Genomic DNA, 22,524 nt, shown 5'->3' with positions numbered 1-22,524 from the left:
GCAGTAGAGCCAAAAGCAGGAAGCAGATAAAAAATTTAATCTCATCATGGACACAAAAGCATACTAAAACAAACTATAAACAAATAAAATCCTTTATTTAAATTTCTCTTGTGGGGAAAATATTTTTCTTTAAAGCACACTTACAAGTAATTTGCATTTACTTCCTGTAAAACATTTCCATTTTACAATTAGCAAAACTAAAAGGCTATGTCTCTTTATGCATTTATTTTTGTTAGAAAAACGTCCCATGGTGCTATCAAACTGATTTTAACCATCATCAAGCCTAACTTTGCCTCTGTTGACAACATGACTACAAACATGAATCAAAACGGAGTTAAGGAATTTTAAGCCATAAGGTTTCAATTATAGCTTACCAATTATGTAGTTAGCTGACAAAAATCAAGTCTGATGTAGAATAGCTGTCATCTATTTAACTGCAGATAATCATGGCATTTTCATTTAAGATGATCTGAACTTATGAAATAAAGGATCCAGTCCCAATAACTCAATAATCTCTTATGTTTTCTTTTGAAGACTTATTTTAAATGTTAACTATTTCGGTGCCTGAATGGAAAAACATAAACATTAGCTCAGAGACAATGTGATTCCTGTTTGGAATCCAGCTGGCAGCTATAAGCACCGTTAAAAACTCTAACAGGCTTTGTGCCCTTATTATTAAACGGCCTCACATCCTGAACACAGGAATGTGTTCATTTAAATAAACATTAATCTTTAATGTTGAATTCTGAAAACACAACCACAAATCATAGTTGGTTTTTCTGTGACAATGATCTAGTACATTATTTTCTCCACATCAAACCTACCTTTCCAGAAGGTGGAAACTGTATTTGCAAAAATCAGGACAAAACTCACATTTGAAAAGCATTTTACAATATTACATCTAAATTGCACAGAAGACCCCAGTGATCACTAGGAAATCTACCACAGTCGAGTTTTTCCAATCCAAGAAGGTCCAAACTTCGGGGAATAATGTGTCCCTCTTCTGCTGCTGCTCTGAAAAATATTCGATCAAAACGAAGCTTACAAGCAGCAGTTATTCCAAGATTAGAGTTCATTTGTGTATCCCATGTATACTGGCAATGTTTAGGTTTGCCCAAAAACTCCCAGACATCCACAATGTTGTTGGGTAAACCACCACATTTGGTAACCTGAAAAGAAAAAGAATACTCTCTAAGATACACATAGCCTTTTCCCAACTAGAAAAAAAAAAAAAAAAGGCGTTTTTGCTATTACCATGCAAGAAATTATTAATGCACAAATGCAAAATATCGAGATACATTATAAAAAGTATTATGCTGCATAGTAGTATGTAATATAAAAATATCAAGACAGCCAGAGGGGTTGGAATTTGCCCCTTCTCTTCTGCCATAAATAGGTTAACTTTGGGTTTCAGATAAAATTTAGAAGGCTGAACATACATGGCCTGTTACTGCTGTTATCTGTTTCTAAAAACTGAACTCAAGTGAAAAGAAGGCAGAACTGCCACTCTACTTCAGTCTACAATTTTAGAAGTATAGCATTTATATGATCCAAACATTTCAACTGCCTTCAGTTTTATTTGAAGTTTATTAATAATATTAATTGTTTGCTCATTCACGCTCCGGGATTAAAAAAAAATTGTTTGTGGTAAAATATACACAATATAAGATTTATCATTTTAACAAATTTTTTTTTTTTTTTTTTTGAGATGGAGTCTCACTCTGTCACCCAGGAAGTAGTGCAGTGGTGCAATCTCGGTTCACTGCAACTTCCACCTCCCAGGTTCAAGCAATTCTAGTGCCTCAGCCTCCTGCACAGCTGGGATCACAGGCATGTGCCACAATGCCCGGCTAATTTCTGTATTTTTAGTAGAGATGGGGTTTCACCGTGTTGGTCAGGAGGGTCTCGAACTCCTGGCCTCAAGTATCAGCCCACCTCGGCCTCCCAAAGTGCTGGGATTACAGGCGTGAGCCACTGTGCCCAGCCATTTTAACAATTTTTAAGTGTACAGTGATGTAGCATTAAGTACATTCACATAGTTGTGCAAACCATGACCATCAACCATCTCCAGAACCTTTTAATCTTCCCCAACTGAAACTCTGTACCCATTAAACACCAATTCACCATTCCCTAATACCCCCGGTCCCTGGCAAACACCATTCTACTTTCGATCTCTATGAATTTGACCAGTTTAGGAAATTCATAAGAGGAATCATATAGTATCTTTTCCTTTTTGGACTGGCTTCATTCACTCAGCATAATGTCTTTAAGATTCGCCCATATTGTAGCATGTGTCAAAGTTTCTTCATCTTTTTTTTTTTTTTTTTTTTTTTTTTGAGACGGAGTCTCGCTCTGTCGCCCAGGCTGGAGTGCAGTAGTGCGATCTCGGCTCACTGCAAGCTCCGCCTCCCGGGTTCACGCCATTCTCCTGCCTCAGCCTCCCGAGTAGCTGGGACTACAGGCGCCCACAACCGCGCCCGGCTAATTTTTTGTGTTTTTAGTAGAGACGGGGTTTCACTGTGGTCTCGATCTCCTGACCTTGTGATCCGCCCGCCTCGGCCTCCCAAAGTGCTGGGATTACAGGCGTGAGCCACCGCGCCCGGCAAAGTTTCTTCATCTTAAGGGTAATAATATTCCACTGTATGCATACAGTACATTTTGTTTATTCATCTGTCAGTGATACTTGGGCTGCTTCTACCTTTTAGCTACTGTGAATAACACGGCTGTGAACACCCATGGGTAGACAAAACATATTCAAATCCCTGCTTTCACTTCTTTTGGGTATTTATACCTAGAAGTGTAATTGATGCATCACATAGTAATTCTATGTTTAAATTTTTAAGGTCCTGAAAAATCCCACTGTGTCTCAGCTAAGCTATAGGCAAGAAGAAACAGACTTTGTTTCAGACCTGGAGATCTGGGCATGGTGGGAGCAGGAAAAGTGGGTAAAAAAGGCTAATAAAAGACAAAAAAGAAAAAAGAAAAGGAAACCTAGGAAAAAAGAGAGTTAGGAACAATTATCATGGTCAAATCTTTCCATTGTTCTCATATTGCAACTAGGAATACTGCAAAGAAACAACCTTTTCTAAACTCTTCTAAAATCATTTTCTCTACCTTTCTTTCTAATCTCATATATATAGTTTAGTGTTGTCTATTTCTCATGCACATTTGTATTTCCTCCAAAAGAAGCCCCTTCTTCTCCTAGGCATACAGCATAGGCTAAACAAATACTTGCTGAATTGCAAGGTCACTTAAGACATTTTGAGTGACTACAGGTCCTAGTTTTAACAGCTTTGGTCAAAGGAACCTAAATTAGTCTCCATAGCAATAATCTGTCCTCAAACATCACACTGACTTTGTCACTCACCTCTTGATCCCTTAGATTTGTATCTCCTGCAAATATAACTGTAGCTGACTCTGGAGCCTCTTGCATTTTCTTTAAAACCATTTTTAACTGATTCATTCGTTCCGCAGCATGCCCTCTGGTGCTCTCCAAATGGGATGTCATAAGGCAAAGCTCATTTCCTGACACATTCACCTGCAACAGGACAAAAAGTCATTAAAATTGTCCACTGACTATTAATACTGAACTTTAATAACAAAATCAGCAGATTGTTCTGTCAAATGGTATATATCTACTAAACTGAAACTGTATAATCAGCACTGCGTCTATCCCTCCAGATCAAAAGAAGTATTAAAGCACTAACCCTGTCCCCAAAGAAGACTGTTTAGCAAGCACGACCTACCCCCAGATGTCACCTCCACTGTGAACCTTTTCCCAGTGTCCCCAGGCCATCAGTGGCTCCCTCCTCAATACACCTAAAGCATGCTGAACAGACTGTTTTAAAGCCCCCTAGGCTAAATTAAAAGGACAATTATTTCCCTCTTACAAAGCCATAAGTCATTTGCAAAGCACAGATGATTCTTATTTATTGCTGTATTTTTAAGGGCCTGGCATACAGGTATTCCAAAAAAGTTAACTGAATGAATGAGAATCATTTACCATTTGCAATTAAGACACCAGCAATGTACAATCTATCATTATATGAAGTGCTTGCAGAATCAAGTCTAATTCTTTCATATTGGTCATTCATGCTCTTCTATAATCAGGAGCCTACATACTTCTCAACCTGTCACATTTCCCTCTCCATGGCCCCTACAATCAACTGAATAGAATGCTCATTCATACTCACACATGTACACCTCTTGCAACTTGAAAAGTTTGCTCATGGTGGTTTCTCTACTTGGACTCTTTTTAATGTCTACGTCTTACATATTTTTCCGGGTTCATTTCAAATACCATCTCCTCTATAAAACTCTCACTAAACAATCTGGTTAAAAATCATCTCCTTTCTCTAAACTTCCACACATTTACACCTCTCCTGTGGCACTTATGCCTTTCTTATGTTTTAGTTACTATATATATATACACTCTCCCTTACTAATCTATATACTGTATCAGATCAAGATCTATTCTTCATTTTTGTAAGTCTCATAGAGTACAATATAGTAGCATGTATAGAGTAAAAACATTACTTTAGGAAGCAAATGTGGAATGTTAGCAAACTCTCAAATATTTTTAAGAAAACAATAGACTGAGAATTCTATCTGCATTTAAAATTTATGTAAAAACTTAATTTTAGAAAGTGTTAAAGACTATCTAAAAGAATCTACATGTGTGAAGCAAATTTTTCTCAAAAGGCAATGGTATTAAAAAGAATAACAACAAAACTATGAAAAAAATGTATTCTTTTTTTATAAGACACTCAATTTTAAAAAATTACTCACATGCACACATAAAAGGTTTCTCATCATTTTGGTACTTGGAAAAGGAATAATCTCTTGGCTTTTTAATTTCACTCTTGATTTCTTCAACATTATAGCTGTGAAATATCCTTCTTCATGACCTACAAATATTTGTGGAAAAGAATTTAGGCTGAGGAGGTCAAAGTTATTTTCAGTTTACCACAAGTTTGCCTACTGAAGAATTTTATAGCAAACAGGTAACAGATACTTACATGGATCTAAATCTTTAAACTAAACTATTATTTCAAAGTAGTTCATCATGGCCAAACAAGTCTACCTCCCTCCCTCCCAAATTTTAACTAGAAGCTTAGAAGAAATAAAATAAATAAATAAAAAAAGACCAGGCACAGGGGCCCATGTCTGTAATCCCAGCACTTTAGGAGGCCGAGGTGGGTGGATCACCTGAGGTCAGGAGTTCGAGACCAGCCTGATCAACATGGAGAAATCCCATCTCTACTAAAAATACAAAATTAACTGGGTGTGGTGGCATATGCCTGTAATCCTAGCTACTCAGGAGGCTGAGGCAGGAGAATCACTTGAACCCGGGAGGTGGAGGTTGCGGTGAGCTGAGATCGTGCCATTGCACTCCAGCCTAGGCAACAAGAGTGAAATTCCGTCTCAAAATAAATAAATAAATAAATAAAAATGAAAAAAAAAAATGTAAACAAGTGCCAAAATATAATGCCGCCAATATCAGATGAGAAAATTTGAGAAATTTCTGAAAGACACAGAGTAGATAAGATGAACTGTGGCCAACTGATATCCATTTACTACCTCTCATGCTAGAAGTTCCAGAAAAATTATAGTAAATGAATAAAAATCTAGAAAGATATAAACCTGCAAGAACAGAAAATAGGAGTAGAGGCCATGAATGAAAGCTTCCAGTAGTTTTTCAGAAAACAGATGGAGAAGTGGGAACCGGTTTATCAAAACAGAAGGAAACCACTTGAGTGACTGTAGCAGAGAACCATAGACAGGAAGCAAGCAGATTTGTTCCACCAAAATCTGGAAACACTTAGTGCTTGAACATAAAGGTACCACAAAAGGTAAGGTGCTGAGGTAAGAAGAGGGGGGCCAGTTCAAGGTCTGGATATGGGGTTAAACAACTCCCAGGTTTCCTCAACTCCTTAGAGCTAAGTGACTGTCCCTCTATTAACAGGAGACTAGGGTTTTACAGAGAACTAAATTTTAGAGGCTCCAGAGTCACCAACCACAGGGAGGGGCATGCGTGTTAGCCCAGGGCTGATAGAGGAATGGGTTGAACACTGATTAAGTGTGCCGACTCAGCTCCCTTCCCCGACCTGCTTCCAGAAGTTAGGCAAAACAAGCACACCACCCCAGCCCCAACACCCAGAAGGCAGAAAGCTAAATCACTCTTTTTGGAGAAACAAAATGGCCTCAGATTAAAGGCCTGTATATACCAACACACTGACAATTGTGGGTCTCCCTCAAATGAATAAGTAGTTTGCTCCACAATCAATCCCTCACCCCTCTCCAGTGAGGTAAACTACTTAGCCTTGTAATCAACATTTTAGTGTTTGGTGTTTAAATGTGAACCGAAAGCCAAGGATCCCTACATATTTAAGGAAGAAGTCTGACATGACATGATGGATACTGACATGACATAACATAATCGAAACAAACAAAAAGAAGGAAATAAAAACAATGCATGGAAAGAGATTAAAACCTAAAACAAACAAAAAACTAACAAAAAAGATACTGTATCCATAAACCAAGAAAAGTATGCCATAAAAAAGATATTCAGTGAATAGGAGGCCTAGGAAATTAAAATAATGCTATCTAAAAGTCAAGATAGTTGCCAAGAAAGTAGAACAGTCAATAGAGATAGGAGAATAAGAGAGTTAAGAAAATTTAAGGATCAACCCAGGAGGTCCACCGTTTAACAGAGGGAGTTCAGAAAAAGGGGAGGAGTAAAAAAACTATAAGGGAGGAAAGAAGAGACAAGGAGAAAAGGAAAGAGAAATAATGAAAAGAATGAAAGGAGAGGCAAGGGGAATGGTGGGAGGGAGAGAGAAAAGGATTTTCAACAATTAAGGTTTTCCACATATTAAAATTCCACAGATTAAAAGTTCCCACCAAGCATTCAGTACAATAAATGTTAAAAAAAAAAAAAACCCCAAAGAACATGAGGGTTAAAAGAAGACCCTCAAAGCTTCCAGAGAGTAGGGAAAAAGAAAAGAATAAGAATTAGAATGACATCAGCCTTATTACCCATTATCAATAATGGAAATTAGAAGACATTGAAGAATGCCTTCAGAATTCTGAAGGAAAACATCTGTTTACCCAGATACCTATCTTCAGCCAAACTATCAAGAACCACAAAGCTACAACACAGACATTTTCAAATACGCTGGGATTCAAAAACTTCACTGTCCATGCACTGTTCCTTAGAAATTAGAGAGGGTGCGCCAATAAAATGAGGAAGTAAACTAAGAAGGAAGCATGGGAATCAAAAATCCTAAAAGAATCCCCAAGAGAATACAAAAACGTTCCATTGAGAGACACACACAGACTGAGAACCCTCTCCTTAGAAATTCTCGCTTAAGGAGTCAACGGAAATTAAAAATCATATACTATATAAAAATGAAAGTCAAAGAAAACACTATACAGTTGACACTTGAACAACACAGGTTTGAACTTCAAGGGTCGACTTATACAGGTATTTTTTCAATAAATATGGTTGGTCCTCTGTATCTGTGGGTTCTGCATCCACAACCAAACGTGGGTTGAAAACACAGTCTTCTCAGAACGTGAAACCCGCAGATATGGAGCGCTCACATATAGATGGGTTCTGCAGAGCAGACTGAGGAACCTGAGTATGTGTGAATTTTGGTATCCACCAAGGAACCCTAGAACCAATCCCCTGAGAATACCAAGGAAAGACTATATGAAAATCATGAGATGTGGCCAAAGCAGTATTTTAAATATATTTAGCAAAAACAAAATAGATGGAAAATTTAAAACCTAAATTACTCAGGGCAAAAAAAGTATAAAAAGAACAACAAAATAAATAAGGAATTATAAAATAAAGACTTTTTGAAAAAGCATAACCACAATGTGATTATTTCACTTAAAACTTTTAACAACTAAATTTCAACAAAAAGGTACTCAGTTTCTCAAATTTTAGCAATTTATATTTTCCTGAAAAATCATCCATTTCCTTTTCACTTATTAACCTTTTCACACTTATTAAGTTGTATAAAATATTCTCCTATAATTCTTGTAGTATCCTGGGTCTTGCTTATTTTTCTCAAACTTATTTATTTGTGCTTTTTCTTCTCCATGTCCCAATAGACTAACTTTGATTTATCCCTCTCACTGACCTGTTTGTCAAAAAAAAGACAAGTTGAATAACAAAAATTGTTACCTGTAATAATCTCATAATCACTTGCTCTCTTCTTTAGGTAGCTATAATATGGGGGAATAACTTCCTGTAGAAATATCACATCTGGGCTGTACCTAACGAAAAACATCAGTTTATGACAAATACCAAGTATACCATTTCATTTTCAGCTACCTAAATGAAGGAAATTCCACAACATACCAAAGCAAAAAACCCTCTTGTGCACCTAATATTGAGTGTTTATGCTGATCTTTGATAACTATAAAATGAGAAAGATGTGTGCTATTTTAGTACCATAACAAACATATCAAAAAGAACTAGAAAAACTGACAATAGAAACCACCATACTGAGAGACTTCAATGGTCCTACACACTAAGAGATGCTTTCAACGTTTCTTTCAATCCTCTTGAAGCAGTTATTATCCACAATGAAGAAAACTGACCTCCAGAGAACTTAAGTGATTTGCTCAAGGTCACAGAGCCAGTATGGCGCACAAATAGATCTTTTTGGCAGTTTTAATTTCACGTAGTTATTATAAACAAAGTTTAAGAAGAAAACAGTACTAAAAGGCTTCTAACAAAAATTAGTGTTCCCACTTTGCTGCAGCCTGCAATCCTGCTCTCAGAGGCAATCATCTCAATTCTTTCAGATATTTCTTCTCAGAGCTGGACATTGAACTTAGGTTTAATTCGAAAGCCCACAACCTTGAACTGTTCCTTTGAATATACATAAGACACATTACTATTAAACAGAAGTGATAATACTTACAACGCTAAGTAGGAACACACCCCTCGAGCCCTCTCTGACAGATTGTTTAGATCTAATCCATCAATATTCCAGGTAATGAAGCAGAACATGCTGTCATTTTCTTGCTGAGTATCTTCAGATGGGCTGATTTTAGAAGTGGTGGAATCAGTTGTTTCTTCATTGGTTAGGTCAACACTGGCAAGATCAGAATAAAACACAGCTTTGCAAATAATCTATACACTGATTAAGAATTCTTTTGTATTTGTAGCCCTCATTTTACAGACAAATTTTAAAAGAGCACTAAAAGTTTGACACTGTCCTTACAGGGTTAACAAAAATTGTATGCCAGGTTCTAGACAGAAATATAATTAAGCATTAATCTCGCTGCACTTTGGCCCACTTCTTTGTAACAGAAAGTCATCCCATAGCCCTATATACTGGCCACTTGCATCCCCATTGCTCCTGTGGGTGGGATCTCTGACATCAGAATCAGAAGGCTTTTGTTTAAGAATTGCTTAAGAAGTTTTTCAGACGCGGAATTCCAGCAGAAAGCTGACACTAACCAGTTTGAAGACACCCTCAAGGAACTGAATCTGCATGAGAATGCAGTTTCTTCATCTCCAGATCCCATGACTTCATCATTGTACTCTGACCAATCAACAATCCTCACACCTTGGTCCACTCAACACCCTTTCAAGTCTCAAGCTCCAGACTTCTCAAGGAGAATCTGAAGTTTCCTCCAGTCTCCTGGTTTGGCGGCCTTACAATTAATTTTTTTTTTTCTGCTGCAACCCTTGGTGCCTCAGGGTATTGACTTGCAAGCTGTACCCCAACTACCTAGGGCACATGTCCACAAGGTTGTCAGGATCTCTTGAGGGTGTGTCACTGGCACGTCCTTAACCTTGACAAAATAAACCTTCTAAATTGATTTAGACCGGTCTCAGATACTTTTGCGTTCATAGATAGATTCTTATTGCACCGTCCAAATGTTTGCTCATTTGGGCAGTTACAGACAACTTAATATCCTTCAATGACATGTGTCACTAAAATAATTGTATAAACTATGATCCCAAATTAGACTCAGAAATGTAGGATTTTTAAATCTTTTTGGAATCTTTTTAAATCATATATTAAATAAGATCTCATTGTGGCAGATAAATAGGAACTGCAAATTCTTTGCTACTCCCCTCTTTGAGTAATGAAGCCTAATGCCCCTCCCCTTTGAATCCAGACCTTAGTGGTTTGCTTACTACAGGGAAAGAGTATTCTGGGACTTTTGAGGTTTGGCCTTAAGATAATCTGCCACTTCCATTCAAGGCTTTTGGAATACTTCCTCCAGGAACCCTGGAACTGCCATGTAAAAAGTTCAACCACCCTGAGACTGCCATGCTGGAAAGGACATATTTATGTGCTCCAGTCCATAGTCCTGACTCCACCATCTGCTCCCCTAACCAATGCCCCAGACATATGAGTGGAGGGACCAACATTATTAAAAGGTGACTCCTAAGCATGTATAAACTATTCATGAATTTTAAAAATAGGTGTTTGAATTTATAATTTTAATGCCAACATTTTAACTTTTCTCCTATACACGATTCACCCAGATTCCTCAAATGTTACATTATTAAAAGGTGACTTCTAAGCATGTATAAACTATTCATGAATTTTAAAAATAGGTGTTTGAATTTGTAATTTTAATGCCAACATTTTAACTTTTCTCCTATACACGATTCACCCAGATTCCTCAAATGTTAACATTTTACTTACTTAACATTTACTTGGTTTGTTCTTTTTACTCTGAACCATTTGTTTAAATATTTTTGTATTATTTCCTAAACACAAAGACATGCTTATATATACAGTTATGCATCACATTTGGAGAAGTGTGTCATTAGGTGATTTCACCATGATGCAAACATCATAGAGAGAATTTACACAAACCTAGATGGTACAGCCTCCTACACACCTGGGCTATATGGTCTAGCCTATTGCTCCTAGCCTACAAACCTGCACAGCATGCTACTATACTGGATACTGTAGGCAACTGTAACACAATGGCAAAGGTATAGCAAAAATACAGTCATATAATTTTATGGGATCATCTTCATTTATGCAGTTTGTTGTCAACTGAGATGTGGTTATGTGGTGCATAATGGTATACTCTAGTATGATCATCAAGTCAGAAGATTATCATTGATACAAATTTTTCTTTTTCTTATTGCCTCCTGTGGCTAGATTTAATATTATCTAAAGACCTAGTTCGATCTTGCCAATTGTGCTACTAGTGTCCTAATCCAGGATCACATGTTACATTTAGATGGCATGTCTCTTTTAATTTTCTTTAATCCAGAACAGTGTTTCAGTCTTTGTCTCTCATGACTGACATTTTTGAAGAGCACAGGCCATTTATCTTACAGAATGTCCTTCAGTTTAGGTTTATGTTTTCCTATTATTTGGTTCAGATTATGCATTTTTTAGCAGGAATGTCACAGAAGTGATAGTATGTCTTCCTCAATGCATCATATCAAGTATCTGATATGGAGCTGTCCCATTCCTGGTGATGTTAGCTTTGATCACTTGGTTAAAGTGTTGTTAACCAGATTTCTCTGCTACAAAGTTATGATTTTCCCCATCATAGTGTTTTGTGGGAAAGTACTTTGTGATTATGTAAATATGCTGTTGTTCACTGAACTTTCCTACTAGTTTTAGTATCTGTTGATGATACCTGCCTGAAATAATTATCAATATGGCAGTTTCCAAATGAAGATTTTTTTTCTAATTCCTCATGCCTTCTATATTTAATAGTTAGAGTTCTACTGTAAGGAAAAATGTTCCCTTCTCTCTTGGGCAACTGTATTTATATCAGTATGGGTTCTTTTTGTATGGATTGTAATCTATTCCTACCAAGCATCCTGTTGCTTGGATTACATCAGATTTGATGGGGAATGAGGGTAGGGAGCTTTTAAGCTAGGTCTTGTGCCCTTCTGGCACATCCCCAACATTTTCTGGGCACCTCCTACTTTCTACCACCACAGATATCATAGGCTCATCTTGTACTTTTTTTGCCCCTGCTCAGTCATTTCTTTTTAACTTCTTTTATTTTCACATTAAGCCTCTTCCATTCTATGAAATCAGTCATTTCTAAAAAGCCCTTGTTCCTTTCAGTGAAGAATGGTATTTAGAGGCCATGATCTGGGTGCTAGATGAACTTAATGCCAATTTTGAAGCATAAAATATTTTGAATTGTCTTCCTTTTACATAAAAACAACCTTCAAGAGCATTAAAAAAAAAAAAAAAAAAAACAAGTGCAAAACTTTCTTTTGTGAATTTCAACCCACCCAAAAGTTCTCTTATTCAACAATGAGCTAATATTAGACCTTTTTTCAACGTCTTACTGTGGGGAAAAGAGAGATCAGACTGTTACTGTGTCTATGTAGAAAGAGGAAGACATAAGAAACTCCATTTTGATCTGTACTAAGAGAAATTCTTCTGCCTTGAGATGCTGTTAATCTGTAACCCTAGCCCTAACTCTGTGCTCGCAGAAACATGTGCTATGTTGACTCAAGGTTTAATGGATTTAGGGCTGTGCAGGATGTGCTTTGTTAAAATTGTGTTTGCAGGCAGTATGCTTGGTAAAAGTCATCACCATTCTCCAGACTTGAGTATCCAGGGACACAATGTGCTACAGAAGGCCACAGGGACCTCTGCCCAAGAAAGCCTGGGTATTGTCCAAGGTTTCTCCCCACTGAGACAGCCTGAGTTATGGCCTTATGGGAAGGGAAAGACCTGACAGTCTCCCAGCCCGACACCCGTAAAGGGTCTGTGCTGAGGAGGATTAGTGAAAGAAGGCGGCCTCTCTGCAGTTGAGATAAGAGGAAGGCATCTGTCTCCTGCTCGTCCCTGGGAATGGAATGTCTCGGTGTAAAACCCCGGTCATATATTCTATTTACTTGGATAGGAGAAAACCGCCTTATGGCTGGAGGTGAGACATGCTGGCAGCAATACTGCTATTTATTGCACTGAGATGTTTGTGTAAAGTCAAACATAAATCTGGCCTACGTGCACATCCAGGCACAGCACCTTTCCTTAAACTTATTTTATGACACAGAGTCCTTTGCTCACGTTTTCCTGCTGACCCTCTCCCTACCATTACCCTATGGTCCTGCCACATCCCCCTCACCGAGGTGGTAGAGATAGTGATCAATAAATACTAAGGGAACTCAGAGACCAGTGCCAGTGCGGGTCCTCCATATGCTGACCGCCTGTCCCCTAGGCCCACTTTTCTTCCTCTATACTTTGTCTCTGTGTCTTACTTCTTTTCTCAGTCTCTCGTCCCACCTGATGAGAAATACCCACAAGTGTGGAGGGGCAGGCCCCCTTCATCTTACCACCATAGAGAAAAAGCCAAGTGATTCCATGCCTGATCAAAGATGTTGTTTCCTTTTTATGGAAAGCATTAAAACCAGAAAGGAAAAATTATTAGCTCTTTATTTCTGTCAAATCTTCTGTTTCATAATTGGATTTAAAAATACATATACTGTCAAAGACAAAGGTGTTGGTTAATCACATTAGGCCCCCTACCTATCTGGCACACACACCTTTTTTTCCAAGTTTAAAGATGTCCAACTATAACTCAATCTACTTCATAAAACTGTAAACACAACCCCTACTTTCCTCAATGGGTGGATTGTCATGGGTGATGTATGGGGAGAGCATGATGGTGTCATTAACCATAGTTTATACTTATTGAGTTCTATATGCCAGGCACAATTCCAAGTGTTTTACACCTATCAGCTCACTTAATCCTTACCACAACCCCATGAGGAAGAGGTCGCACAGATAAAGAAACTGAGGCAGAGAGAGGTTACACAGTTACTAAACAGCACAGGTAGACTTAGAACCTTATTACTATCCCCACTACACAAAGAAATTGAGGCAGAGAGAGGTTAGACAGTTACTAAACAGCACAGGTGGACTTAGAACCTTTGCATTTTGGCTCCAGAGTCCATGCTCTTATTCACTATGCCATCCTTTCCTCCTCCAGTTTCATTGCAATCCAATTCCATATTGACATAATTTGGATGTTTGTCCCCTCCAAATCTCATATTGAGATATAATCCATAATGTTGGAAGTGGGGTCCAGTGGGAGGTGTTTGGGTCATGGGGGCAGATCCCTCATAAATGTCTTGGTGCTATCCTCACGTTAGCGAGTTCTTGCAAGATCTGGTTGTTTAAAAGTATGTGGCACCACCCCACCCCTTGCTCCTGTGCTCACCGTGTGATACCTGGGCTCCCCCTTCCCTTCTGCCATGATTGAAATCTTCCTGAGGCCCAGCAAAGGCTGGGGCCTTGCTTCCAGTAGAGCCTGCAGAACTGTTAGCCAATTAAATCTCTTTTCTTTATAAATTACCCAGTCTCAGGTATTTCTTTATAGCAATGCAAGAACCTAACACAAATATCTCTGCAATTTATGCAACACCCACAATATTTAATATTTAATGCAGCAAGAAAAACCAGGCAACTGTATTTAAAATTTCCATTTGGGAAAATGAAAAGGGAAATAAACTCTAAAACGCTGCTGTACAGAAATACTAAGGGAACAGAGAGGGACTGGTGAATGTTAAGGGCATGATTTTTTGACTTCATTCCTAAGCAGATGAGGAAGCGCTTTTGTCAGTATATCTGGTGTCTCAGGTTTTATGTGTTAGGCCAGTGCTCTTCAACTTTAAATCACCAGGAGATCTTGTCAAAATACAAATTCTGACTCAGTAGGTCTGGGTGAGACCTAAGATTCTGCATGTCTAACAAACTCGCAAGTAGTAGTAGCATGCTGCTGGTCCAGAGTCCACACTCTGAGTAACAAGGCTCTGGGACATGGGCTGTCAATGCTGGCTCTGCATTAGAATTACCTGCACAGCTTAAAAAAAAAAAAAAAAAAAATACAATGAGGAATACACAGGCCCTACTCAAGACTAATTAGAATCTGTTGTTGTTGTTTTTTTTTATTTCCCCAGATAATTCCAATATGCAGCTAAGATTCAGCATAGCTGTTTTAAGAGGATTCCCCTGGTATCTCATCAGAGACACTAAAGATAGATTCTAATGTAGGGGGCTAAATCACTTTAGTGTTCAATTTCAATTTTTGTTGATATCCCAGGAATTCACTCCAGAATTGAGATTCCTGCCCCAATTATTTAAGACAGCCAATGCCCTTGCTCAGCAGGGTTGAGTTTCTCTGGTCATAAAATCTTCCAATCAATTTTTTTTCTTTTCCTTTCATTTTTGCTAAAGCCAATATCAAAAATCTAATCACCGCACGCTCTGTGAATGCACAGGCCTTAGAAACACCCTGAAGTTTGCCCCTTCCCCATTTTTCTCTCTTCAACAAACTAAACTTTAAAACCTCACTCTCATTCATACTTGACCTGAGTTCTGAGAGACAAGAGACCACAGCCTAATCAACACCTTTGCTTGTTTTTGCCAATTTACCATTCCGGGGTAAGAGAATCCTAATAGCCATGACACCATTGCTCAGCTTGATCCGCATCTTTTCTGAGGGCCTATTCCAGGAAATCCACTTATTTTGTTACTATTTATTGGTTACGATACAGTCTATTGCAACCAACAGACATTAACTCAGGTTGGTTTGACCAAAACAGGTGAATTTATAAGGAAACAACATGTCACAGAGCCTGGTACAGAAATACAGCCATGTTTAAGGAATGGCAGTTAAGGGCTTTCTCTCAATCCTACACTTCAACTTCCCTCTGCTTCATTCTCTCGCTGCAGACCTCTGTTCTCAGCTTCTCTGTACCCAAAAAAAGATACGTATGAATCCTCACAGGTGCTAAGTTAACACGTTACAGTTCCAGCTCCATAGGAAGACTCAGACTTGACTCTCTTGGTCCTAATTCTGAAACCAAGGAGAGGATCTGACTGGCCAGTCTGAGCTAGGTGAACACCTCCTAGACCAACTTGCTCTGGTTAGTAAAACGGAAGCCAGAGACAAATCACTGTGTGAGAGCAGACAATTCCCCAACAAGAGGCAAGACAGAGAAAGGAACCTAATGAAAATATCTTATCACATCTGTAAGACAATGCAGCTGAAAAGACCAAAGGGAAAATACAGTCTCCACTATGAACAGTCAATTTTACAAGTTGTACATATAACTGGGAGAATTTTATACATTCAGTAAATATTTATTGGGAGCTTATGATGTGTCAGATGTTGTCAGACTTTGGGAAATTAACAATGTATAAAAACAGATACTCCTTACTAGATGTGCAGTCCAGTAAGAGACATAAAACAATGAACAGCACTTACAATATGGACTAAGTTATTATAACAGGGGTCACGCAGGATGATATAAGAGTACCTAAAAGGGGAACCTTACCTAGACTTAGGACATCAGGAAAAGTTTCCTGGAGATAAATCGTGTCTCAGCTTGGGCCTTTAAGATACATACTAGCAAGGAAGGAAAAAGAAAAAAAATCCAAGTAGAGGTAATAAAGATCTTTACGAAGGTTCAAAGACAGGAGAAAATGACCCATTGGAAAAAAGTAAAAGTTTGATATGCCTGGAACCTGGAAAGACAGGTTCCAAGTTATGGAGCCAAATAGTAGAGGGCCTTGTAAGGCATCTACACTTTTCAAGAGCAGTAGTGCAGGAACTGGAGAGGGGCACTGAAATAACAGGAGTAGGTGTGCATTAAAAAAAATAACAACAACAAAAAACCTATTATTCTGGCTGGCCAGCCTAAGGCCTAGAATAAATAAACAATTCAGGAAGCAAGGAGACTTCCAAGCTGCCATTCTTCGACGGAAGATTTTTGCCTTCATTCGTTTCAAACCTCTCGCTTACTTACTTCCTATCATTTGAGTCAAACATTACGTTTCCATTTCCCTGGACTCCAAATCACGTTCGAAGTGACAGTATGGGGGAGTGTTAGATCCGCTGCTGGGGCGCATCTCCGCGCAGCAGCAGCAACGCAAGCCCTGCTCCTCTGGCTGCGCAGCTTGGAGATCTGCCTCAGCATCTTCTGCCCAACTACACGGCAGGTCCCAGGACGCGCAGCGCAACCTGGTATCAAACTGCCTCCGTCCGGACTGGCTCCCAGCTCCCCTCATCACTTACTAGGTCTTGGGCTCAGAGATGGTTTCAGGGCGGCGTTCCAAGGCGCTCTCCTCCACCGGAGGCTCGAAGTAGGAGTTCAGAGCCCTCTGAAAAACAAAGGCACCAGGGATGAGGTTTGTGCGCTCCACCGACCTAGCTAACGGAGCGGGACGCGAAGACAGCAAAAGCGTACTTCCATCTCCCAGTCGTTCTCGGCCAGGAAGCACTGAGCCACAGCGGAATCGCAGCTCGCGACCGAGGCAAACTCCACACACAGAAGTCGCCGCTTCTTCACCTCTGGCTCGCCCTCTTCCTCCGCCGCCCCCAGGCAACTCCCCAGCTCCATCTTTTCGCCGCTTCCGCACCGCCCCTTTAAGCGGAACAGGAGGCCAACGGTCGGCTCTGCGCAGGCGCCTGCGCCACGGCGCTCCCGCATCAACCGCCCGGCAGGGAAACTCGCTCCGCTCTCGGAGAATAATCGGTGCCGCTGCGCCGCAGGCGAGCCGCCGAGGTGGTGGGGGCGAAGCGCGCGTGCGCGCGTGGTCACAAGCGTGCGGGAAACGTCAGTGAGCAAATCGCAGACCACCGTGGCCTCCAGCTGGCGTGACGTCCGGCCTCTTGCACTCCTAGGGGCGGAGAAGGGTGCAGGCTCTTCGCCCTCTGTGTCCTTCTTTCACGAACTTCTGGATTTTCCACCTCTTCCAAAGTTCGTTCTTGCGCAGAGCCCAAAGGCCGGAAAACCGTCCACGATGAACAGCGTGACTCTGAATCTGCGGGAGGTGATAAAGGCCATGACAAAGAGTCGCGGTTTTGACAGAATTTTGGGAAAGGTATGGGAGGCGAAGCCTTGGCTTCTAATGAAGGGAAAGAGAGCACCGTGCTTGGTGCCGTTGTGAGCTTTGAATAATTATCTCTTGTTAGGTTCTGTTCTAGTACGCCTGTAAATTTACCTTAGTGGTAATGATTACTACTTTAATGGAGCTCCTAAATATGCTGGATCGAACCCGTAAGTTCTCTATCTAAACATAGATAGGTATAGTTATGAGTCGTGGAGACACAATTCCTCAGTTGTAAGGCTGGGAGGGACTTTGGAGTTTGATCCTTCAACCAACAAGCGTCTGCGTGGACCCAGAGAAGAATAAGAGAAACGTCTGCATTTAAGGCACATTACAGTCTAATTCTCTAGACTCTGGAGGATTAGAAGATAAATAATTGCAATGAGGTACGAAAGCCAAGTGCTTGGTAGAGTGGTGGACGAAGGGAGAAGTTGTTCCTCTGTAGTGGTTTGGGAAATTTCTCAAAGGCATGCAACTCCTGAAGAAATAAGTTAGCGCTTGGAGTAAAACGGAGTGCTTTTCGGAGACCAGCACTCACAAAGCCCGAAGGTGTTTGTTTTCATTTTTGTTTTTTTAAGAAGAGGTTTCGCTCTTGTTGCCTAGGCTGGAGTGCAATGGCGCGATCTCGGCTCACTGCAACCTCCAACTCCCCGGTTCAAGCGATTTTGCTGCCTCACTCAGCCTCTTGAGTGGCTGGGATTACAGGCATGTGCCACCATGCCCAGCTAATACTGTATTTTTAGTAGAGACAGGGTTTCTCCATGTTGATCTGGCTGGTCTCGAACTCCTGAGCTCAGGTTATCCACCCGCCTCTGCCTCCCAACGTGCTGGGATTACTGGTGTGAGCCACCACACCTGGCCTTGAAGGTGTTTGTTTGTTGTTGTTGTTGTTGTTGTTGTTGTTGTTTTGAGACAGAGTCTTGCTCTGTCGCCCAGGTGGGAGTGCAGTGGCACGATCTCTGCTCGCTGCAACCTCCACCTCCCAGATTCAAGTGATTCTCATGCCTCAGCCTCCCAAGTAACTGGGATTACAGACATGCGCCACCACGCCTGGCTAATTCTGTATTTTTATTAGAGACAGGGTTTCATCATGTTGGTCAGGCTGGTCTCAAACTGCTGACCTCAGGTGATCCACCTGCCTTGGCCTCCCAGAGTGCTGCTGGGATTACAGGCGTGAGCCACCATGCCCCAACAAAAGCAGGGATTTATTGAAAATGAAAGGACACGCCTGTGTTTAGGGTGTGGAGCACCAGCTCGAGGGCCCTGATACCCCATGGAAGTCTCCTGTTAGCCACTTGGTACTCATCTCATGTAAATGAAGTGGTGTCCCACAATTGGCTGTGAAAAGCAACCAATCAGAGGCTAAAGTGAAGTTACAAAGTTCCACTTAATATGCAAACAAAGACTTGCTATGCTATCAGAAGCTGAAGTGACGTTACATAGTTACACTCCTATGGGAAGATCTGATTGGTTGCAGAAAGCATAATTTTTTTTTTATAAGGGCTAACTTCTTAGCATAATTTTGCTTTTTGCAACCAATCAAGGTACTTTCAGTTTCCCATCTGCCACACAGAAAAGGTGGAGGTTTGGAAAGGGAGAAGCCGCTGGTTCTTTTGTTACTTGGTGTGGAAAGTAACAAAAAAAAGTCTGAGATTCCTTCTGTGGAACAAAGTTCCTTCAAAGCCAATTTTAAAAAGCCTATGTAAAAAATAATTATTCTTGCTACACTTAATACAAATAATCTGGTCAAGTATAATCAAGCAAATCAGTCCTACCATGATTTATCTTTAGTAAAAATGGAAAACTGGAGAGAGAGAAAAACTCCTTTCAAAGGGTTTTCCTTTCAATTTACTTATAGGAAGTCAGCTTGAAACAGCCCTAGGTTGCCTGCCTCCAGACGCTATTCTCCTGCCTCACTTATAAGAAAATGATGTTCCATAAGAAGCATTTATAACTAAACCTTGTGAACCCCAAAAATTTGAGACAAGTCTCAGTTAATTTAGGAAGTTTATTTTGCCAAGGTTGAGGATGCACACGCGGTGACACAGCCTCCGGAGGTCCTGACAACATGTACCCAAGGTAGTCAGAGCACAGCTTGATTTTATACATTTTATGGACATATGAGACATCAACAAATATATGTAAAAAGAACACTGGTTCGGTCCGGAAAGGCAGGACAACTTGAAGCGGGAAGGGGGCTTCCAAGTCACAGGTAGGTGGGAGACAAACGGTTGCATTCTTTTGAGTTTCTTTGCAAAGGAGGCAGTCAGATACACATTTATCTTAGTGAGCAGAGGGATGACTTTGAATAGAATGGGAGGCAGGTTTGCTCTAAGCAATTCTCAGCTTGAATTCTTTTAACTTAGTGATTTGGGGGCCCAAGATATTTTCCTTTACATTTGCCCTCTTTTCTTTTTTAAAAAAAAATCTTTTGGAGAAAGCATTTTAGAAGCAAAATGAGTCTTTGGTCCCAGATTTCATCTGATCTCTCATGCTAGGATGGTTTATTCCTAGACAGGTAGGTCCCAAGTTATTAGGAAAGCTAATTTTTAGAAGGTTGTGCAGTCTCATGTCCTGTGAAGAGAAAATAGGGGGAGGAAGGGAAAAAAACAACAAACAAAAGAACAATTCTGGAAAATATACATGGGCTACATTGTTCTGAAGTCCATATATCAGTAGGTAGGTATGAAAGTGGCTTATGTATGTAAATAGGTTACTGTTATTTTCTTCTGAAGTTTAAGTTGTCTAGCTTCGGTTTGCAGGGCTTTACAAAAGCACAGTTTAGTTTTCAGTGTCTCCAAATTACAAAAAAAAGGAAAAGAAAGAAGAAAAAAATTAAAAATATTATTTTGGAGACTTGTAGCCAGAAAAAAGTAGAATTCAGCCTAAACTGTAGAAAATAATAAAAATTGATAAAAATTAGTCAAGACTAGTGCCTAACAACAAGTTAGTGGACTATAGTCCACTAACAACAAGTGGACTATAGATTTTGAAACATAATTTTTCTCTCTCCAGTTTTCCATTTTTACTAAAGACAAATCATGGTAGGACTGATTCGCTTTATTATACTTGACCAGATTATTTGTATAAAGTGTAGCAAGAATAATTATTTTTCACATAGGCTTTTTAAAATTGGCTTTGAAGGAACTTTGTTCCATAGAAGGAATCTCAGACTTTTTAAAATCCAAGCTCAGCCATGGATTTGTACCATCAAATACCTATGAGTTGGGTGAATTTCCTTTCTTTTTGATGTTCCATAATAAACCAGGGGCTCCTGGACCTGTCAGAAAATGACACTCTTTACTTAGCACAGGTCAGAAACTCTGTACAGGGACTGTGTAAAGTATGAGGCCAGTTTTCCCAAGGGCTTTTATTGTCTCCATAATTCAGATTTGATTTCTTAAAGGAAAGTATACCATTCCACTCAAAGCCTTCCTAAAATAATCAGTTTCTCCAATTGTGTCTTGTTACAAATGAAAACAGATTCTTATTGCACTTATGCAAATAACTGTATTGGCACAAGTTAAGAATACTCACAAATAGTTTCCAAATTCTGGAGAAATCAGGTAGAGAGAAGCAAATATGCTCCAAATTTTGTTCATAGGAGTATACTAAATTGTTAAAAGCTGTCAATAGCTCAAAAGTTTCAAGACTCTGAAAAACAAAGCAAAAGATCAGCAATGTTTTAAGAAAAAAGTCAAAAAGATTAGTTCAGTCCCCGTAGTTAATTCCTATTCTGCTTAATATTCATGAGGATTTTAGCTCTCCATGAGTTTTGAAAGTTTTTCCCCTATTCTCATAACAATCTCCAAAGTTATTGGAGACCTGCATTCAAGAGGAAACAACAGGTGCAGGAGAGGATGTGGAGGAATAGGAACGTTTTTACACTGTTGTTGGGAGTGTAAACTAGTTCAGCCTTTGTGGAAGACAGTGTGGCGATTCCTCAAGGATCTAGAACTAGAAATACCATTTGACCCAGTGATCACATTACTAGGTATATACCCAAAGGATTATAAATCATGCTACAGTAAAGACACATGCACGTGTATGTTTATTGCAGCACTATTCACAATAGCAAAGACTTGGAACCAACCAACCAAATGTCCAACAATGATAGACTGGATTAAGAAAATGTGGCATATATACACCATGGAATACTATGCAGCCATAAAAAACGATGAGTTCATGTCCTTTGTAGTGACATGGATGAAGCTGGAAACCATCATTCTGAGCAAACTATCGCAAGGACAGAAAACGACACACCACATGTTCTCACTCATAGGTGGGAATTGAACATTGAGAACACCTGGACACAGGACGGGGACCATCACACACCAGGGCCTGTCGTGGGGTGGAGGGATGGGGAAAGGATAGCATTAGGAGGAATATCTAATGTAAATGACGAATTAATGGGTGCAGCAAACCAACATGGCACATGTATACATATGTAACAAACCTGCACATTGTGCACGTGTACCCTAGAACTTAAAGATTAATTAAAAAGAACAAATTTAACAAAGAAAACATTATCAAGAATAAAACACTTAGTGAATCTTAAAAAACCACAACAACAACAACAACAAAACACTTTATAAAGAGGACCAAAACAACACAACAATTATCCATGGATGACTAAAAGTTTTAGGGCAGCCATAGT

General features: G+C 39.7%; 2 protein-coding genes across 2 annotated transcripts in view; one reads left to right on the top strand and one right to left on the bottom strand.

The window, feature by feature from the left end:
• Positions 1 to 74: 74 nt before the first annotated feature.
• LOC105482543 (tyrosyl-DNA phosphodiesterase 2) lies at positions 75 to 17,539 on the bottom strand. The gene is made up of 7 exons (XM_011742679.2): positions 17,225 to 17,539; positions 17,053 to 17,138; positions 8,940 to 9,113; positions 8,195 to 8,286; positions 4,789 to 4,907; positions 3,368 to 3,538; positions 75 to 1,169 (listed from the first exon to the last, which is right to left on the bottom strand). Exons 1-7 carry the CDS (start codon positions 17,465 to 17,467, stop codon positions 888 to 890), a joined length of 1,167 nt encoding a protein of 388 aa, XP_011740981.2. The 5' UTR covers positions 17,468 to 17,539; the 3' UTR covers positions 75 to 887.
• A 65-nt stretch (positions 17,540 to 17,604) lies between these two features.
• LOC105482542 (acyl-CoA thioesterase 13) overlaps positions 17,605 to 22,524 on the top strand; it is a 31,023-nt gene continuing 26,103 nt past the window's right edge. Inside the window, exon 1 of the mRNA XM_011742678.2 lies at positions 17,605 to 17,861. Within this exon, the coding sequence (XP_011740980.1) occupies positions 17,781 to 17,861 (81 nt within the window). The 5' untranslated portion in view covers positions 17,605 to 17,780. The remainder of the gene's footprint in view (positions 17,862 to 22,524) is intronic.

The sequence above is a fragment of the Macaca nemestrina genome, chromosome 5 (genome assembly GCF_043159975.1).
Source record: "Macaca nemestrina isolate mMacNem1 chromosome 5, mMacNem.hap1, whole genome shotgun sequence".
In the NCBI taxonomy this organism is placed as follows: domain Eukaryota; kingdom Metazoa; phylum Chordata; class Mammalia; order Primates; family Cercopithecidae; genus Macaca; species Macaca nemestrina.
This window is presented reverse-complemented; position numbering and strand designations above follow the sequence as displayed.